General features: G+C 38.2%; 1 protein-coding gene across 4 annotated transcripts in view; it reads left to right on the plus strand.

Moving 5' to 3' along the window:
• Window positions 1-16,707, plus strand: part of FAF1 (Fas associated factor 1) — a 573,725-nt gene that overhangs the window by 102,565 nt on the left and 454,453 nt on the right. For all 4 annotated transcript variants that reach the window (XM_071217456.1, XM_004476483.5, XM_071217457.1 and 1 more), the window contains one exon: window positions 11,613-11,681. In XM_071217456.1, the coding sequence (XP_071073557.1) occupies window positions 11,613-11,681 (69 nt within the window). The remainder of the gene's footprint in view (window positions 1-11,612; window positions 11,682-16,707) is intronic.

Genomic DNA, 16,707 nt, shown 5'->3' on the forward strand with positions numbered 1-16,707 from the left:
CCTCCATGGTTTCTGAAGAGAGGTTGGCACTTAATCTTATCAAGTTTCCCTTGTATGTGATGCTTTGCTTTTCTCTTGCTGCTTTCAGACTCCTCTCTTTAACTCTGATATTTGTCATTCTGAATAGAAGGTGTCTTGGGGTATGTCTATTTGGATTTATTCCGTTTGGGGTGCATTGTCCTTCTTGAATATTGATATTTATATCCTTCGTAAGGGTTGGGAAGTTTTCAGTCATTATTTCCTTAAATATTCTTTCTGCTCCTTTTCCATTCTCTTCTCCTTCCGGGACACGATATTGCGAGTGTTTATGTGTTTTGCATTGTCGTTCAGTTCCGAGACTCCATTCCATTTTTTCCATTATCTTTTCTTTCTATTCTCCTGTCTTTTTCAGTTCAGATGTTCTGTCTTTGAAATCACTAATTCTGTCTTCAAGCAGTTCAAATCCACTCTTATGCGCCTCTAATGTATTATTTATTTATTTATTCTACCTCCATGGCCGTTTTTGCTTGCTGTTTGCTCTCTGTGTCCATTCACTGTGCATTCTTCTGTGTCTGCTTGTCTCCCTTTATAGGTCATCTTGCTGTGCCAGTTCCCTGTGGGCGCGGGCTGTCAGCTCTCCATGGGCGCAGGCCAGCTTGCCTTCACAAGGAGGCCCTGGGATGCGAACCCAGGGCCTACTATATGGTAAACAGGAGCCCAATTGATTGCGCCACATCCACTTCCCTCTAATGTATTTTTTATGTCTTTCATTCCCTTAAGGTCTGTTACTTTTCTTTGCAGGCTTTCAGTTTTTGTTTTTGTTTTTGTTGTTGTTTGGCTTTATTTATTTATTTTCTATGTTATATTGCAAAAATATGAGGTCCCCATATATCCCCCATCCGCCTTACCCCACTGTTCTTTATGCTTTCCCAGTATCATCTTAATATACTTTATTTCTTTAGCCATATATTTTTAAAATTCTTTGAAGTTATTTAGGAGAGTTGTGTGATTATCACTGATTATTTGTTTTAAATCCTGTATCTCTTCAGGATATTTGGTTTGTTCTTTTGGCCAGGCCATCTCTTCCTGTTTCTTATTGGGACTTGTAATTTTTTTTTGATGTCTAGGCATCTGAATATGTTGGTGTATTTACTCTGATGGTTCATTTCTCTCTCTTGCCTATTTTTTTCCCCCACAGCTCTTCTTTGATAATCTTTTCAACTTATTCTCAGTCTTTAAAAATTTCCCAGCCTAAGTTTTCAAAATTGGGCCAGGGACTCACTAGCGGGGCACAGATATTCTCCCAGGGGTTGGATACGGAGAGTGAGAACAAGTTTTCTCCATGCAGTTTCCAGACAGGCCAGCAGATGGTGTTAGTCAGCACACCTTTCCATGGAGGTGTTTCAATCTCATTTTTGGCTTTCCTGTGTTCCTGCGTTGAATCTCCAGATTGGAGATTCAGAGTGGGCTCTGCTGGCCAAATTCGCTGAAGAAAAGCATCCCAACCTCCCTTCTCTTTTCCCTTGAAATAGTTGACAAGGAGGAGGATGTCTTTTATCCTCTCAGTGGGCTACAGTGAGTCACAGGTTTTACCCCAGGCCAATGTCTTGGGGGTGGGGGAGTGGAGCCCTTTCCTGCTGCCATGGGGGTTTGGTGACTCAACGTTTTTCTTTTTGGCTTCTTTGTTTCTCTGTACCTCACCCTTCTGGGAGTTGTGTAGCACTGTCCTTGTCTGCTGACCCCAAAGCAGGTCCCTTGGACAGCTTTTGGCTCTTTCTCCATTGTTTCTGTGAAAGCATTTAACTCTGCCTATTAGTCCATCGCCATCTTCTCACAATCCTTCCCTACTTGTGTATTTGAATTTAAGGTGAGTCATTTGCTGACAGCTTGCTTTTATATCCATTTTGGGAATCTCTTCCTTTTGATTGTAGAGTTATATCCATTTATATTTAAAATCACTACTGATAATCTGGGACTTTCTTCTCCCATTTTGCTCTTTATTCTTTGTAAGTCTTATGCCTTTATTTCCCTCAATTCTTCTCTTAATGCTTCCTTTTATATTTATTTGATTTTTTTTGTGTGTATTACACCTTATTGAGTGTCATCTCATTTCTACCTGTATAGAATTTTCACTATTTTCCTTGCAGTTACCATGGATTCAAAATTTAACATCCAAAATATGTAACACTTAGAGTTGGTTTGATGCCAGTTTGACTTCAATTGCATGCATCTATACTCTCCTCTACTTGTCTGTACCCCCACCTTTTTTACAATTATATCTTTGTACATTGTACAAAACCATAGACTTATCTTTACTATTTAGACAGTTGTGTTTTAGCACCCATAAGAAGTTAGATTTGGAGTTACATACCGAACAATACAGTACAATAACACTGGCATTTATGATTACCCAAATGATTAGTTTTACCAGAGGTCTTTGTTCTTTATGCCTCTTTAAACCACTGCCTAGTGTTCTTTCCTTTCAGTCTAAGGAAATCCCTTTAACATTGCTTGTAGGGCAGGTCTAGTCATGATTAACTCCCTCAGTTTAGGTTTCTGGGAATATCTTAATCTCACAGATTTGAAAAGTAAATCTTGCTATATATAAAATTTTTGGTTTAATATTCTTTCAGCACTTTAAGTATTTCAACCTATGGTTTTCTTCTCCCTGTGATTTCTAATGAGAAATTGGCACTCAGTCTAATTGAGGGTCCCATATGCTAACACATTCTGTGCAGCTCTCAGAATTCTTTCCTTGTCCTTTAAATTCAAGTGTGATCAAGTTTTTTCATGTTTCTTCTGTTTGGTGTTCTCTTGCCTTTCAAAAATTTCTATCTTTTTATTAAGAGTTTCATATTATTCATTCACTGTTTTCTTGATACCCTTTAGTTCTTTCTTCATATTTTCCTTCATCTTTTTGAACATTTTTCAGATCATTTTTTTAAAAGACACTGCTCGGTATGTCCATATTTTGTCTTCTTCATTGGTATTTTCTTTATCTTTATCTTCTTCCTTTGGATGGGCCATCATTTCCTATTTCTTTGTCTTGTATACTCTCATTGCAAAGTATACATTTTATTTTATTTTTTTAAAGATTTATTTCTCTCCCTCCCCCCCCAGTTGTCTGTTCTCTGTGTCCATTCACTGTATGTTCTTCTGTGTCTGCTTGTGTTCTTGTCAGTGGCACCGGGAATCTGTGTTTCTTTTTGTCATGTCATCTTGCTGCGTCAGCTCTCCGTGTGTGCAGCCCCACTCCTGAGCAGGCTGCACTTTTGTTGCATGGGGTGGCTCTCCTTATATGGCACACTCCTTGTGCATGGGGCTATCCTACGCGGGGCACACCCCTGTATGGCACAGCACTCCTTGCATGCATCAGCACTGTGCATGGGCCAGCTTCACCACAAGGGTCAGGAGGCCCTGGGTTTGAACCTTGGACCTCCCATGTGGTAGGTGGATGCTCTATCCATTGAGCCAGATCCACTTCCCAAAGTGTACATTTTAATATTTTAAAATTTTAACCCTGGGATTTACTCCCTGGATGACTGTTTCTTTGTTTTGTAACCAGCTTGTGATAAGTCACAGAGATTTTTTTGAGTTTCAGCCCTTCTATCAGGAATGGCAGTCCAAGGTGAATGCAGTGTACAGTGTGGTTTCCTGTCTCTGGGCTTCTGTCTTGTCTTGGACTTTTGCTTGTTTGTTGATTTTGAGTTCTCTTGTTTATGGGAGCTTGCCCCTTTTATTTCCCAGGGGATAAAACTTCCTCTAGGGTGGTGGGGCAGGCAGTCTTTTTCCCTAGGCAGTCTGCCCCAACAGTTTCTTACACTCCTTTTGTAGTTTCAAGCTGTTTTCCATTGGAGGGCATATTCTGGGAGGTTGGCATGCTGGAGAGGAGTTTCCCAAGTCAGTCTTTCTTAGATAGTATAAGGCCAGGGACCCATGAAGGGTCATAGACCATCTCCAAACTGCTCTGGGTTTTTGATCAGCAAGGGCACATGGAGCTTCTTGTAAGTATCCCCAAATCTATGCTTTCTTGACCTTCCCAGCAAATGGAGCCCTGAAGAAGTGTAGCATTTTTTGTCTCTGATCACCTTTTGTTCGTGGCTAGTTGGAACAATGGCTGTCTTCAGAGCTGGGCCCCCCAAAAATCTCAGGTTACTCATCAAAAGCTGTCATCAGCTATCAGCTGTATCCATCCCTAATCGTAGGGAAGAGGATTTTTATGTCCCTTTCCGTCATCAAAAGGGTAGCTAGGGACTGAACCTCATGGTCACCTGCCACAAGAGTGGGGATGTGTGCCAGTAACTGCTGTGGAGAGAGCGATTTACTAGTCTTTACTGTGTTTACCAGCCTCTTCCTCCTGCTCTTCCTGGGATTCTGTACAGTGGTCTACTGGGATCTGGAGTTTTGAAATAGTTATTTCAGATATTTCCTGCCTGTTTAATAGTTGTTTTGGTAGAAAGACTGACTCCTGGAAGCTTCCTACTCCATCATCTTCCCACAATCAGTATATTATATCTTATTTTACATATTGTGGTGATCTCTTGTTGCATTAAAAGATTGACAAGCCAGGATTTGGGAGGGAGTCTAGTAAGATCTTATTTCTTGCTGATGAATGGGAAACTTTAGCTTAGTTTACAGCTCCATCATTGAATTGAAGCTGTCAGAATTACTGTTTAAACATTACCATTTTATCTTTTTTGTGCCTGGATTATAGAAGATTCAGAAGTAGGATTTTTAAAAATAATGTGATATTTTAAACATTCTCTGAAATGTATTAAAGATGTGAAAATCATTGCAAGATTATTGTTTTCTTTTTCTTTTGTTTTCATAGGAACATAGTTTTAGAACTGCTGTTATGTATTTACTTTTGCAAATAAGGAAATTGAAGTTAAGAAAAAATGTAGTGATTTTTCTCAAGGACATCTAACTATTTAATGGCAGAATCTAGGACGGAGCTTAGATATTTTAACTATTGTCTAGGTTTGTTCTACTATATCATATGCATTAAATATTTTCACCTTGGATATTGCTGCATGTTTTCCTTTAAAGTTAGGACTTAAAGTTTATTATGTGCTCCTAGGACTAGGTCCACGTTTTCTTAAGAGTTCCCTCTTCCCTCTACTTTATTTACTTAGTAAATAAATGAATAAATAAATTATATATTGTTTTCGTTTCCTAGGCTGCTCAAGCAAACCATGAAATGAGTCCTGTTGTACAATGGGAATTTATTTGCTCACACTTTATGCTGGACAAAGCCCAGTCAAGTCACCATCAAGGCATTCCTTTTTCCTGAAGACTGTGGTGATCTGGGGCTGGTTGCCAGCAATCCTTGATTCTTAGCTTGTCCCATGGGAAGGCACATGGCATTGTCTCCTGGTCTCTCTCTTCTCTCTGGTTCCATTACCTTCAGCTTCTTGCTTCCTTTGGCTTTCTCTCTGTATTTCACTCTCCTATGAAGGACAATAATAGGATTAAGATCCATCCTGTTTTGTACTGAAGTAACCTCATCAAAAAGGTCCTATTTACAATTTGTCCACACCCACAGGAATGGATTAGGTTTAAGAACATTTTTTCTAGGTACATACACCACATATATCAATATATTTTTATATAAAAGCCTTTAAACATAGAAAAAATTTAAGTCCTATTGAGCAGGACCTTTCACTTTTTTTTTTTTTTTTAAGGTATCAGAGCTGTGGATTAAACCTAGGACCTTATATATAGGAAGCCAGCACTCAACCACTGATTCACATTGGCTCCCCTCAATTGTTGTTTGTTTGTTTGTTTTGCTTCTTGTTTGTTTCTGTTTTTTTAAGGAGGCACTAGGGACTAAACCCAGGACTTCCGATGTGGCAAGTGTGCTTTCAACTGCTTGAGCCGCATCTGCTACTCCCTTTCACTTTTATTGACAGGAAAACTAATCATAATTATCCTAGAAATTCTGGGATATGTGGTTTCTGTGGTTTTATAGTTTCTCTTGGTAATTTTCTTGATTTATGCAAAGATACGCATTTTGATGTTTATTGTTCCGGTAAGAGAGAGAGAAAGTACACTGAAAAGTGAAAACATTGAGAATGAAAAAAAAGGATCTTACCTCTACTAGATTTATAATTCTAAAAAAGAAAGCAAACTTTTTTGGCATAAGATTCAAATGTAGTGAAATAAGCATGAAATTGAGTCAAAAGATTTGGGACTAATTTCTACTCTTCTATTTGTATTACTTTGGCAGATTTTCTGAGTTTTGTTTCATTTTGAAAAAGAGATACCTATTGACTTACCTCAAAGAGCTCTTGTGAGAATAAAATTAGGTGAAAACAGTGTCAACTTCAAAATAATAATTTGAATCAGATTGTTTTTATGTTTGTTTGATGGTCACAATTTAAATAGCTGTAATTGTCTATTTACTACCTTGTAGAGAGGATTACTAATACTACTATAGGGGAATATTAGTAGGTTTGATTCTTTCAACCCAGGTTTTTTTATATTTGAAATTACTTTGACCACCTTTTAGGTCATAAACACATTCAGAACCTTTTTTCATTCACTTTTCTTTTTCTGAATTTTTAAAATTGAGGTGTATATTAGTCAGCCAAAGGGATACTTGATGTAAAGTACCAGAACTCTGTTGGCTTTTGTAAAGGTTATTTACTTGGAGTAGAAGCTTACAGTCACAAGGCCCTGAAGAGTCCAACTCAAGGTTATTTAAGAGGTACTCTCACCCAAAGTCTATTGCCAAGTGTTAATGTAAGATGGGGCCAAGATCTGCAAGGGTTCAGCCTTCCAATCTTTCCTCTTAAGGCTCCCTGGTCCCAGCTTCTTCCAATCTTAGCCATTTCTTTCTGGGCTCAACTGCTCTGCTTTCTCCACAAGGTCAGCTGTAGACTATCAGGCTCATCTCTCTTAGCTGTCTCTCTTCCTCTGTGTTCTTCTCTGTGTTTACTTCCATGTGAGCATCTGTTTTATCCTCAAGGGGGCTGTGACTCAACGCTCACCCACTCTAATGAAATGGTTGGACCAGAGCCCTAATCTCACCATAATTTAATCAAAGACATCTCAGCTGAATCTAATACAATGAAAGGGTATCATGCCTAAGGGAACAGAGCAGTTTACAAACATAATCAATATATCCTTTTTGGAATTCATAAATAATATCAGCCTGTCACAAGATGAAATTCACGTACAAAAAATTAACCTAAATTTTAAGATAAATAGTTGGGTAGTATTTAATATGTTCACAATGTTTTGCTACCACTATCTCTTTCTAGTTCCAAAACATTTCACCACCCCAAAAGAAAATTCCAGACCTCTTCAGCAGTTACTCTGCATTCTCCCTACCCCCACACTGTGGAATCCACCAGTCTGCTTTGATTCTCTGTAGATTTATGTATTCTGGGTATTTAATATAAATGAGATCATACAGTATATGACCTTTTATGTCTGGCTTCTTTCACTTAGCATAATATTATGAGGTCATCCACATTATAGTACTTCATTATTTTTTTTTAATGACTGAGTAATATTCCATTGTAGGTATATATCACAATTTGTTTATTTACCCATCTGTTAATACACATTTGGGTTATTTCCACCTTTTGACTATTGTGAATAGTGCTGCTATGACAATGTATGTTTAAGTATTTGTCTCCCTGTTTTTAATTCTTTTTGTTATTTTTCTAGTAGTGGAATTGCTGGCTCAAATGATAATTCTATGTTTAACTTTTTGGAGAATACATTCACTTTTAAAGGAGCATTTATGGGAGCCAGTGGGCACAGTGTTTGAGTGTAGGCTTCCCACATATGTGGTCCTGGCTTTAATCCTCAGCCCCAGTATCTCAAAAAAAAAAAAAAAGAAAAAAGCATTTGCATACAGTTAAATTCACTCTTTTTGGTTTACAGTATTATAAGTTTTGAGAACTGCAGATAGATATGTAATTACCACAGTGAAGACACAAACCTCTTTTATCACCCCTCAAAATTCTCTCTTGCTGCGCCTTGCAAATCAACTTCTATCATTACTCCTAACCCCTGGCAATCATTGATCTCTTTTCAGTTCCTATAATTTTGCCTTTTCAGAATGTCATATAATACTATATGTAGCCTTTGAGTTCTAGTTCTTTCACTTAGCATAATGCATTAAAATTTTTAAAAAATTTTACTTTTAAAGAAGTTCCAGAAGTTATATAGAAAATATAGGGAACTCCCATATACCCCACCCCCTCTCCCTCTCACATTTTCCCCTATTAATAACATCTTATTTTAGTGTGGTACGTTTGTTATAATGGATGAGCAAATACTGAAGTATTACTACTAACCATGGTCTACAGTTTACATTATGGTTTATACCTTACCCTGTATAATTTTATAGGTTTTGATACAGTGTATAATGGCCTGTATCCATCATTGCAATGTCATGTAGAACAATTCCAGTGCCTCCAAAATACCTCATGTTCCAACTATTCTTTCCTTCCCCACCCCCCGGAACCTCTGGTAACCACTATCTTAATGTCAATGTTACAAATTCTTCCATTACTACAATAATAATAAGTCTGTGTTGGTCCATGGTTGCATTCCCCCTTATGTTTGTTCTTCAGTCTTGATGACTTTGGGATTGTGATGCCCACTCTCCTTCCGTTTACAGTGCAGATGAAAGGAACTGTCTTGCTTGCAGTTGTAGATACTCTGCTTTTTGGGATGGGTGTTGGTCATCATCCTTTTGTTAGTTGTCTTGGGTGAGTCCGATGAACTGGAGAGTAGGTGTTAACTGCTGCTGTGCTGAGATTCAGGGCTCAAACAACATATGAACAGCTGAAGATTTAAGTTTCTGGGGCATACATTTAATGGGTGTAGTGCTAATTATAGGTTCAAATAAAAGGGGTAGAAGAATCATGTGTAGGGATAATGAGTCTAACATTGTTACTTTGGGGAAATAGGTGAACATTAATTCCAAGGTAAGGCCCACCAATGGAGTGCTGATTTCCTAGAGTTGTATGCCTTGCCCGTAGTGTGAGGTGTGTCCGAACCCTTGGGAGCACCCATGTTTAAGGCTTTGTTTACCGTGGTAGTTAGTGAGATCCTCCTGAGATGTGTGTAAGTGTAGCCTCTGAAATGACCCCCCGACTCACTTTGAAATTTCTTAACTGTAAAAATTCTTTTGTATTTAACTTCCCCTCCTTTTGGTCAAGATCTTTTTCCAAATGCGTTGCTAGTTGGTGCTTTTTAATAATCCCTCGGTGCCAGGGAAGCTCGTCTCCAGGAGTCATGTCCCATGCCGGTAGCGAAGGTAGTAAGTTTGGCTTAGAGAGAGACCACATTTGGATAACAAGGAGATTATCAGGAGGTATCTTTAGCAATAGAAATTATTAGGCTAAGTTTCAGTTTTACAAAAATAAGGTTCGTAAGTACTAGCATAAATATTCAAGTTCTTGGCATTTTGGTCTGTTCTCTTTTATTAAGCAATGCCTATGTACTCTAGACATTTTTGCCACTCTTTTAGAGAACATAACAGGACTCCCCAGGATGGGAATTTAATACTTTGTTGGTTATTGTGTGGGTTTCCACCCAATGAGGTAACATCCCATAACCACATGAATATATTCATATTCCATAGAGACATGCCCCAGGTGCATCCTTCCCCACACATTACCTTGCCACTAACACCCTGTACACCTGTGATCGTCCCCTGCCATAATTCTAACTTTTATGTAATCTAAAACCTCCTTAAAAACAAAGCTAAAAAAAAAATTTCCCCCTTGCATTGTTCCTTTTATCATTGTAAGATCTATTATCTTTTTATGTATGTTTACATTTTCTTCTGTATGTTCCCCCAGTGTCCTCCTCTTTTTATTTTTTAACTTTATTTTCGAGGAAGTTTTAGTTACAGAAAAGTTACATAGAAAATATAGGGAAATCCCATATACCCCACCTGCTCCCCCCCTCACATTTTTCCCTATTAATAACATCTTATATGATTATGGTACAATTAATGTTGATTATGGTACAATTAATGATCAAATATTGAAGTGTTGTTACTAACTGTAGTCACTAGTTTACATTATGATTTATACTTTGTACTGTACAATTTTACAGGTTTTGACAAAATATGTAATGGCCCGTATCTGTCATTGCAGTGTCCTGGAGAACAATTCCAATGCCCTAAAAATGCCCTGTGTTCCACCTATTCTTTCCTCCACCTCCCTTTAGAAGCCACTAAGTTTCAATTTTACAAGAATGAAGTTCTTAGTTACATGCATTAATATTGAGGGCTTGGCATATTGGTCTGTTTTCTTCTATTAGGCTCTGCCTATATACTTGAGAGATTCTTGCACCTCTATTTGAGAACATAGCAGGACTCCCCAGGATGGAACTTTAATATTTTGTTGTTTATTGTGTGGGTCTCCACCCATTGAGCTGTGTCAAGATGAACACATTTATATTCTGTAGAAGCATGCCCCAGGTCCCCAGGTGCACCTTTCTCACATATCCTGTTCCCTACCCCTCCACCCCCCAGCCAACCAACATCCTGCACCAGTGATTCTCCCCTGCCATGTTTGTCAAAAGAACATTCCCACAATTTTATTTTCAACCACAGACCTCCACCTCCCAGGAGTTCACTGGTTTCTTCCTCCAGCCCTCCCCCTGTTCCATGGATAATCCAATCCACTCCCCCAACCCTGTTAACCCTCATACTCCAACACCATCGATCCCACTCACATACCCGCACCACTCTTTCCCCTATTTACTGCCAAACCTACTCCCTTCCACCTTATCACAAGTTCTGCCCAGATTGAGCATCTGCTAACCACTCTCTACTCCCTGTCTGTCTCTTGGTAACCTGTCTTCTGTACTCTATCTCTGTTCAATATGTGTAGGGTATGTCAATGAGTTCATGCAATATTTGTCCTTTAGTGACTTGCTTACTTCACTTAATGTAAGGTCTTTGAGAGTCATCTGTATTGTCCTGTGTGTCAATGCTTCATTCCTTCTTACTGCTGAGTAATATTCCATTGTATGTATATACCACATTTTGCCTGTCCATTTATCTGTTGATGGACACTTGGGTTGCTTCCAGCTTTCGGCAATTGTGGATAATACTGCTATTCAGATTCGTGTGCATACATCTGTTTTGTCCCTGCTTTCAATTCTTCTGGATATATTACTGGTAGCAGGATTGCTGGATTATGTGGCAGTTCTGTATGCTTTCTGAAGAACCATCAAACCTTCCTCCACAGTGGCTATGCCATTCTTAGTCTATATTCTATGTTTTTGTATAAGGTACATGGGTATGGGTTGAAATTAATTTTACGCATATGGTTCTCCATCAGCAACTTTTAAATGAAAGTTGATCTAGGTTATTAGAAGATGATCCAGAAATCATATTGGGCTCCAGTTCTATTTTTAGACATTCTTTTATTTCTTTATTTTATTGTCTTTTGTTTCAATGTATTGTGAATTTACTTTGTAATTAATGTTTTTCAAATCGTGTAAAATGCTCAGAAGAGTTAGGGGTTCATTGTGTTGTCTTTATTCATATACATGCTCAAACTTAAATTTATATATTATGCTTACATTTTTCAGACTAATTAGCCTCCTCACTCTAAAAATGGAATTTAAAGGATTATTTACTTTGTTTCCAGGCATGCACTGGCATTGAGAACATTGATGAAGCTATTACATTACTTGAACAAAATAATTGGGACTTAGTGGTAAGTACTTTTGCTTTTCATAAATGTCTGACAGTAATCAAATTTTATGAACTCTTGAATGCCTTTAACATTCCTTCTAATGGGCCAGAACACCATAGCCCATCTGTAAGTCTAATCAGAGTGAATAAGCTATTCTTCTTTAATATGAAGTTCATATTTAGTTCAGTCATATCTTTAATAAGAATTTCATTCATTTTATTTCAGTATAAATTATTGAATATTTAGATAATTTGAATAATTTTCAAAGCTGTTTTCTTATCTTAGTGTATTAATGTGTATTTTCCCCTGTAGTATTGTGTGTGGAGATAACTGGAAGGAGAGAAGAGTCAGGCTTATTTTGAATAACCCTATGTGATATTTCCCTCTCATTTCCTGAGGCCCTCATTAATGGTTACTCCTTTCTAAAGCTGTTAAAGAAGTTGCACTTTGCTGTGGTTTTCCTTATGAACTTCAGGCAGTTTATAGAGGTGGTTTAGTTTTTCTTTCTTTTTTAAAAATTTTGTTGGCAGAAACTCAAAATGAAAGCCACAGCACAGCACTAAACAAACTAAAAGTTAATTGTATACAGTATTGGCTTAGTATTGGTTTTGTTAAGATTACATAAGTGTGTCTCAGTGCCTTTGAAATGCTAAAGAACTGAATTGTAATTTTGGAGACGTGCTTATTTTTTTTCTTTTTCTATTTTAAATATAACATTCAAAAAATATGAGGTCCCCATATACCCCTCACCCCCCTCACCCCACTCTGCCCCCCATAACAACAGTCTCCTCCATCATCATGAGACATTCATTGCATTTGATGAATATACATCTCTTAGCACCACTGCACCTCATGGGCAGTGTTCCACATCATAGCCCACACTCTCCCACATTCCACCCAGTGGACCATGGGAGGGCATACAATGTCTGGTAACTGTCCCTGCAGCATCACCCAGGACAACTAACTCCAAGTCCTGAAAACACCTCCACATCTCATCTCTTCCTCCCATTCCCTACCCTCAGCAGCCACCATGGTCACTTTCTCTACACCAATGCCGCATTTTCTTCGATTACTAATCACAATAGTTCATGAATAGAATATCAGTAAGTCCACTCTAATCCATACTCTATTCCTCCATCCTGTGGACCTTGGAATGGTTGTGTCCACTCCACATCTATATCAAGAGGGGGCTTTGATTCCACATGGATGCTGAATGCAGTCCTCCTGCTTTGAGTTGTAGGCACTCTTGGCTCCATGGTGTGGTGGTTGACCTTCTTCAACTTCATGTTAGCTGGCTGGGGTAAGTCCAGTAAACCAGAGGGTAGGAGTTGCAAGTCTGGTGAGGCTCAGGGTTGGCTATCACATGGTCAGTCCAGAGATTCAGGTCCCCTGGATATATATTAAACCCCAGCACCAACTACAGTTCTGGTAAAAGTAACAGGAGAGGCTCGTGAACAAAGATCACATCTGAGTCCAGCTCCATCACACAGAAACACAAACTCCAAAGAAGGGCCAACTGACATGGCACTAAACTCCATCTGCCATGAACATAGAACCTGTGGGTCTCTGTATCCCTCAGAAGAACCAATACCTGGGGTTGTATCTACTTTATCTGTCTCTGGGACTCTGCTGAGGTGTGTACAAGGGCAACCCCTCTGATAACCTCCTGGCTCTTTTTGGAGACTCATAGCCATATAAACTCATTTGTCCTTTCCATTTCCCCCTTGATTCAGGTCAAAAAGCATTTTTAACTCCTGGTATTATATGTAGATTGAGATAGTCTGCTGGTCCGAGTTGACCCTTTTATTCAAGGTCATTTTCTAGCTACATCATCAGCTGGTACTTGGTAGTAATCCCTCGGTGCCAGGGAGGTTCATCCCCAGGAGTCATGTCCCACACTGGGGGTAAGGCAACGCATTTACATGCTGAGTTTGGCTTCGAGACTGACCACATTTGAGCAACACAGAGACTCTCAGGAGGGAACTCTTAGGCACCCTGCAGCTCTAGGCCTTGTTCTTATTTCAGGTGCACAGGCTCACAAGCATAGTCATTAGTATCAAGGGCTCATTGTTGGACCTTCCTTCTTTTTTGGTCTTTGCCATTGCACTTGGGGGATTGTTGCTATTTCTTTGGGGACTGTGATAGAGCTCCCCTGGCTAGGAACTCAGCACTCTCTCAGTTGTTGTTTTTAATTGTATGCACTATGAAAATATCCAAACATTTTTATGTACCCTGGGTATATGTCCTGGAGAACTCCCTGCCAACCATGTGTCCTCTGTCAATAATTTTTAAAACCTAAGATGTATATTTATAGAAGTGAGATTAGATATGTAGGTGTATATACATATTTTACATGGACTTCCAGAATCAGCTCTTGGATATCTGCATACATTGTATATATTTACTACTATTAATTTTTCTGCTCAATATGAAAAGCTTTTATTTTCAGATTATAAAAGTAATAATGCTCATTCAAAAGAAACAAGAAGGTATAGAAATTTACAAAGAAGAAAATAATCTCCTTTAATTCCATTACTCAGAGATATAAATGGTTTCACATTTTTGGGTTTGCTATTCTAGGGTGTTTTCTGTAATTTTGAGTTAAAAAAGTTTATTATACAAATGAGATCACTGTTTATACTATTTTGTATGTGTATTATTCACTTAAGAGCATATCAGACAGGACTTTCTTTCTAAATAAATATGGCTGTTGATCGTTCTTTTTAATGGTTGCTTAGTATTTACCATTTGGTTGTATCATAATAATAGAGCCAATCAGTCCCATGCTATTGTATATTTATTTTTTTTTATTTTTTATTTTTTTAATTTTTTTTCTCTCCATCTATTTTTTTTCCCTACATTTATTATTATTTTTTAAAGATTTATTTCTTTATTTAATCCCCCCCACCTCCCCCCGGTTGTCTGTTCTCTGTGTCTATTTGCTGCGTCTTGTTTCTTTGTCCGCTTCTGTTGTCGTCAGCGGCAGGGGAAGTGTGGGCAGTGTGGGCGGTGCCATTCCTGGGCAGGCTGCACTTTCTTTCACACTGGGCGGCTCTCCTTGTGGGGCGCACTCCTTGCGCGTGGGGCTCCCCTACGCGGGGGACACCCCTGCGTGGCAGGGTACTCCTAACGCGCATCAGCACTGCGCTTGGGCCAGCTCCACACGGGTCAAGGAGGCCCGGGGTTTGAACCGCGGACCTCCCGTGTGGTAGACGGATGCCCTAACCACTGGGCCAAGTCCGTTCCCCTGCTATTGTATATTTAGGGTTTTTGCAATGGTTTTCTATTATAAACATACTTTGCACTATGCAGATGTTAGTGTGGAGAATATTCCTATATGTAAATCCTTGTGTACTTAACCTGTTATTTTCCCAGAAGAAATTTCTAAATGTTGTATTTCTGATTCAAATTGCTTACATTTGAATCAGAATTTTTTTTATTATGCAGGTTTTAAAAAAACAGGTTGTTCATTATTACTTTTTTTTTATTAGAGAAGTTGTGGGTTTACAGAACAATCATGCATAAAATACTGGATTCCCATACACCATCCCACTACCAACACCTTGCATTGGTGTGGAACGTGTTAGAATTGGTGATAGCACAATTCTATAATTGTGCTGTTAACTAAAGTCTATGGTTTAACTTAGGGTTCCCTATTTGTATAGTGTAGTTCCATGGTTTTAAAAAATTATATTCCGTTACCATATATATAATCTAACATTTCCCCTTTTAATCATATTGAGATACATATTTCCCTGCTGTTCATTGCATTCACAATACTGTGCTTCCATCACCACCATTTGTTACCAAAAAGTTTCTATCATTCCAAATAGGAACCCTGTCCATTTTAAGTTTTCACTTCACATTTCCTATCCCTACCCTATCTATCCCCTAGATTATGACTCTGTGAGTTTGCTTGTTCTAATTGTTTCTAAGTGGTGAGCTCATATGATATTTTTCCTTTTGTTTCTGGCTTATTTCATTCAACCTGATGTATCTTCAAGGTTCGTCCATATTATCACATGTACCAGGACTACATTTCTTTATACAGCTGAATAATATTCCATTGTATGTATATACCATATTTTGTTTATCAATTCATTGCTTGGACACTGGGGTTGTATCCATATTTTGGCAATTGTGAATAATGCTGCTATGAACATCGTAGTGCAAAAATCTGTTTTGAGTCCTTCTTTCCGTTCTTTTGAATATATAAGTAGGAGTGGGATTGCCAGTGATATGGTAGTTTTATACTTTCTGAGGAACCCCTGAACAATCTTCCACATTGCTTACACCATTTTTTATATTGCCACCAGAAATAAATGAGTGTTCCTGTTTCTCTACATCCTCTCCACCTTTTAAAATAGCAGCCATTCTAATTGGTGAGAAAGGTATTTAATGTGGTTTTCATTTTCATTTTCCATATGGGTAATGATGTTGAGTTTCCTTTCATGTCCTTTCTGACCATTTGTAAGTCTTTTTTGGAGGGATATCTATTCATGTCTTTTGCCCATTTATTAATTTGGCTCCATTGCTCTATATGTTAGTTCTTGTGCCAGTACCATGCTATTTTGATGACTCTGGCTTTGTAATAAGCTTTAAATTCATAAAGTGTGAATCCTCCAACTTCATTATTCCTTTTCAAGGTGGCTTTGGCTATTCAGGGACTTTTACCCTTCCATATATATTTGATAATTGGCTTTTCCATTTTTGTAACAAAGGCTGTTGGAGATTTGATTGAGATTGCATTGAATCTGTAAATTGCATTGGATAGGATTGATACTCTAATGATATTTATTCTTCCAATCCATGAATGTGGAATGTCCTTCCATTAATATAGGTCTACTTGGATTTCTTTTAGTAATGTTTTGTAGTTTTCTGTACACAACTTGTTTACCTCTTTGGTTGAATTTATTCTTAGATATTTGATTCTTTTAGTTACTATTGTGAATGGAATTCTTTTCTTGATTTCTTAAGATTATTCATTTCCTGTGTATAGAAACACTACTGATTTTTGGGTGTTGATCTTGTACCCTGCCTCTTTTTT

The sequence above is a fragment of the Dasypus novemcinctus genome, chromosome 9, assembly GCF_030445035.2.
Source record: "Dasypus novemcinctus isolate mDasNov1 chromosome 9, mDasNov1.1.hap2, whole genome shotgun sequence".
Classification (NCBI taxonomy): domain Eukaryota; kingdom Metazoa; phylum Chordata; class Mammalia; order Cingulata; family Dasypodidae; genus Dasypus; species Dasypus novemcinctus.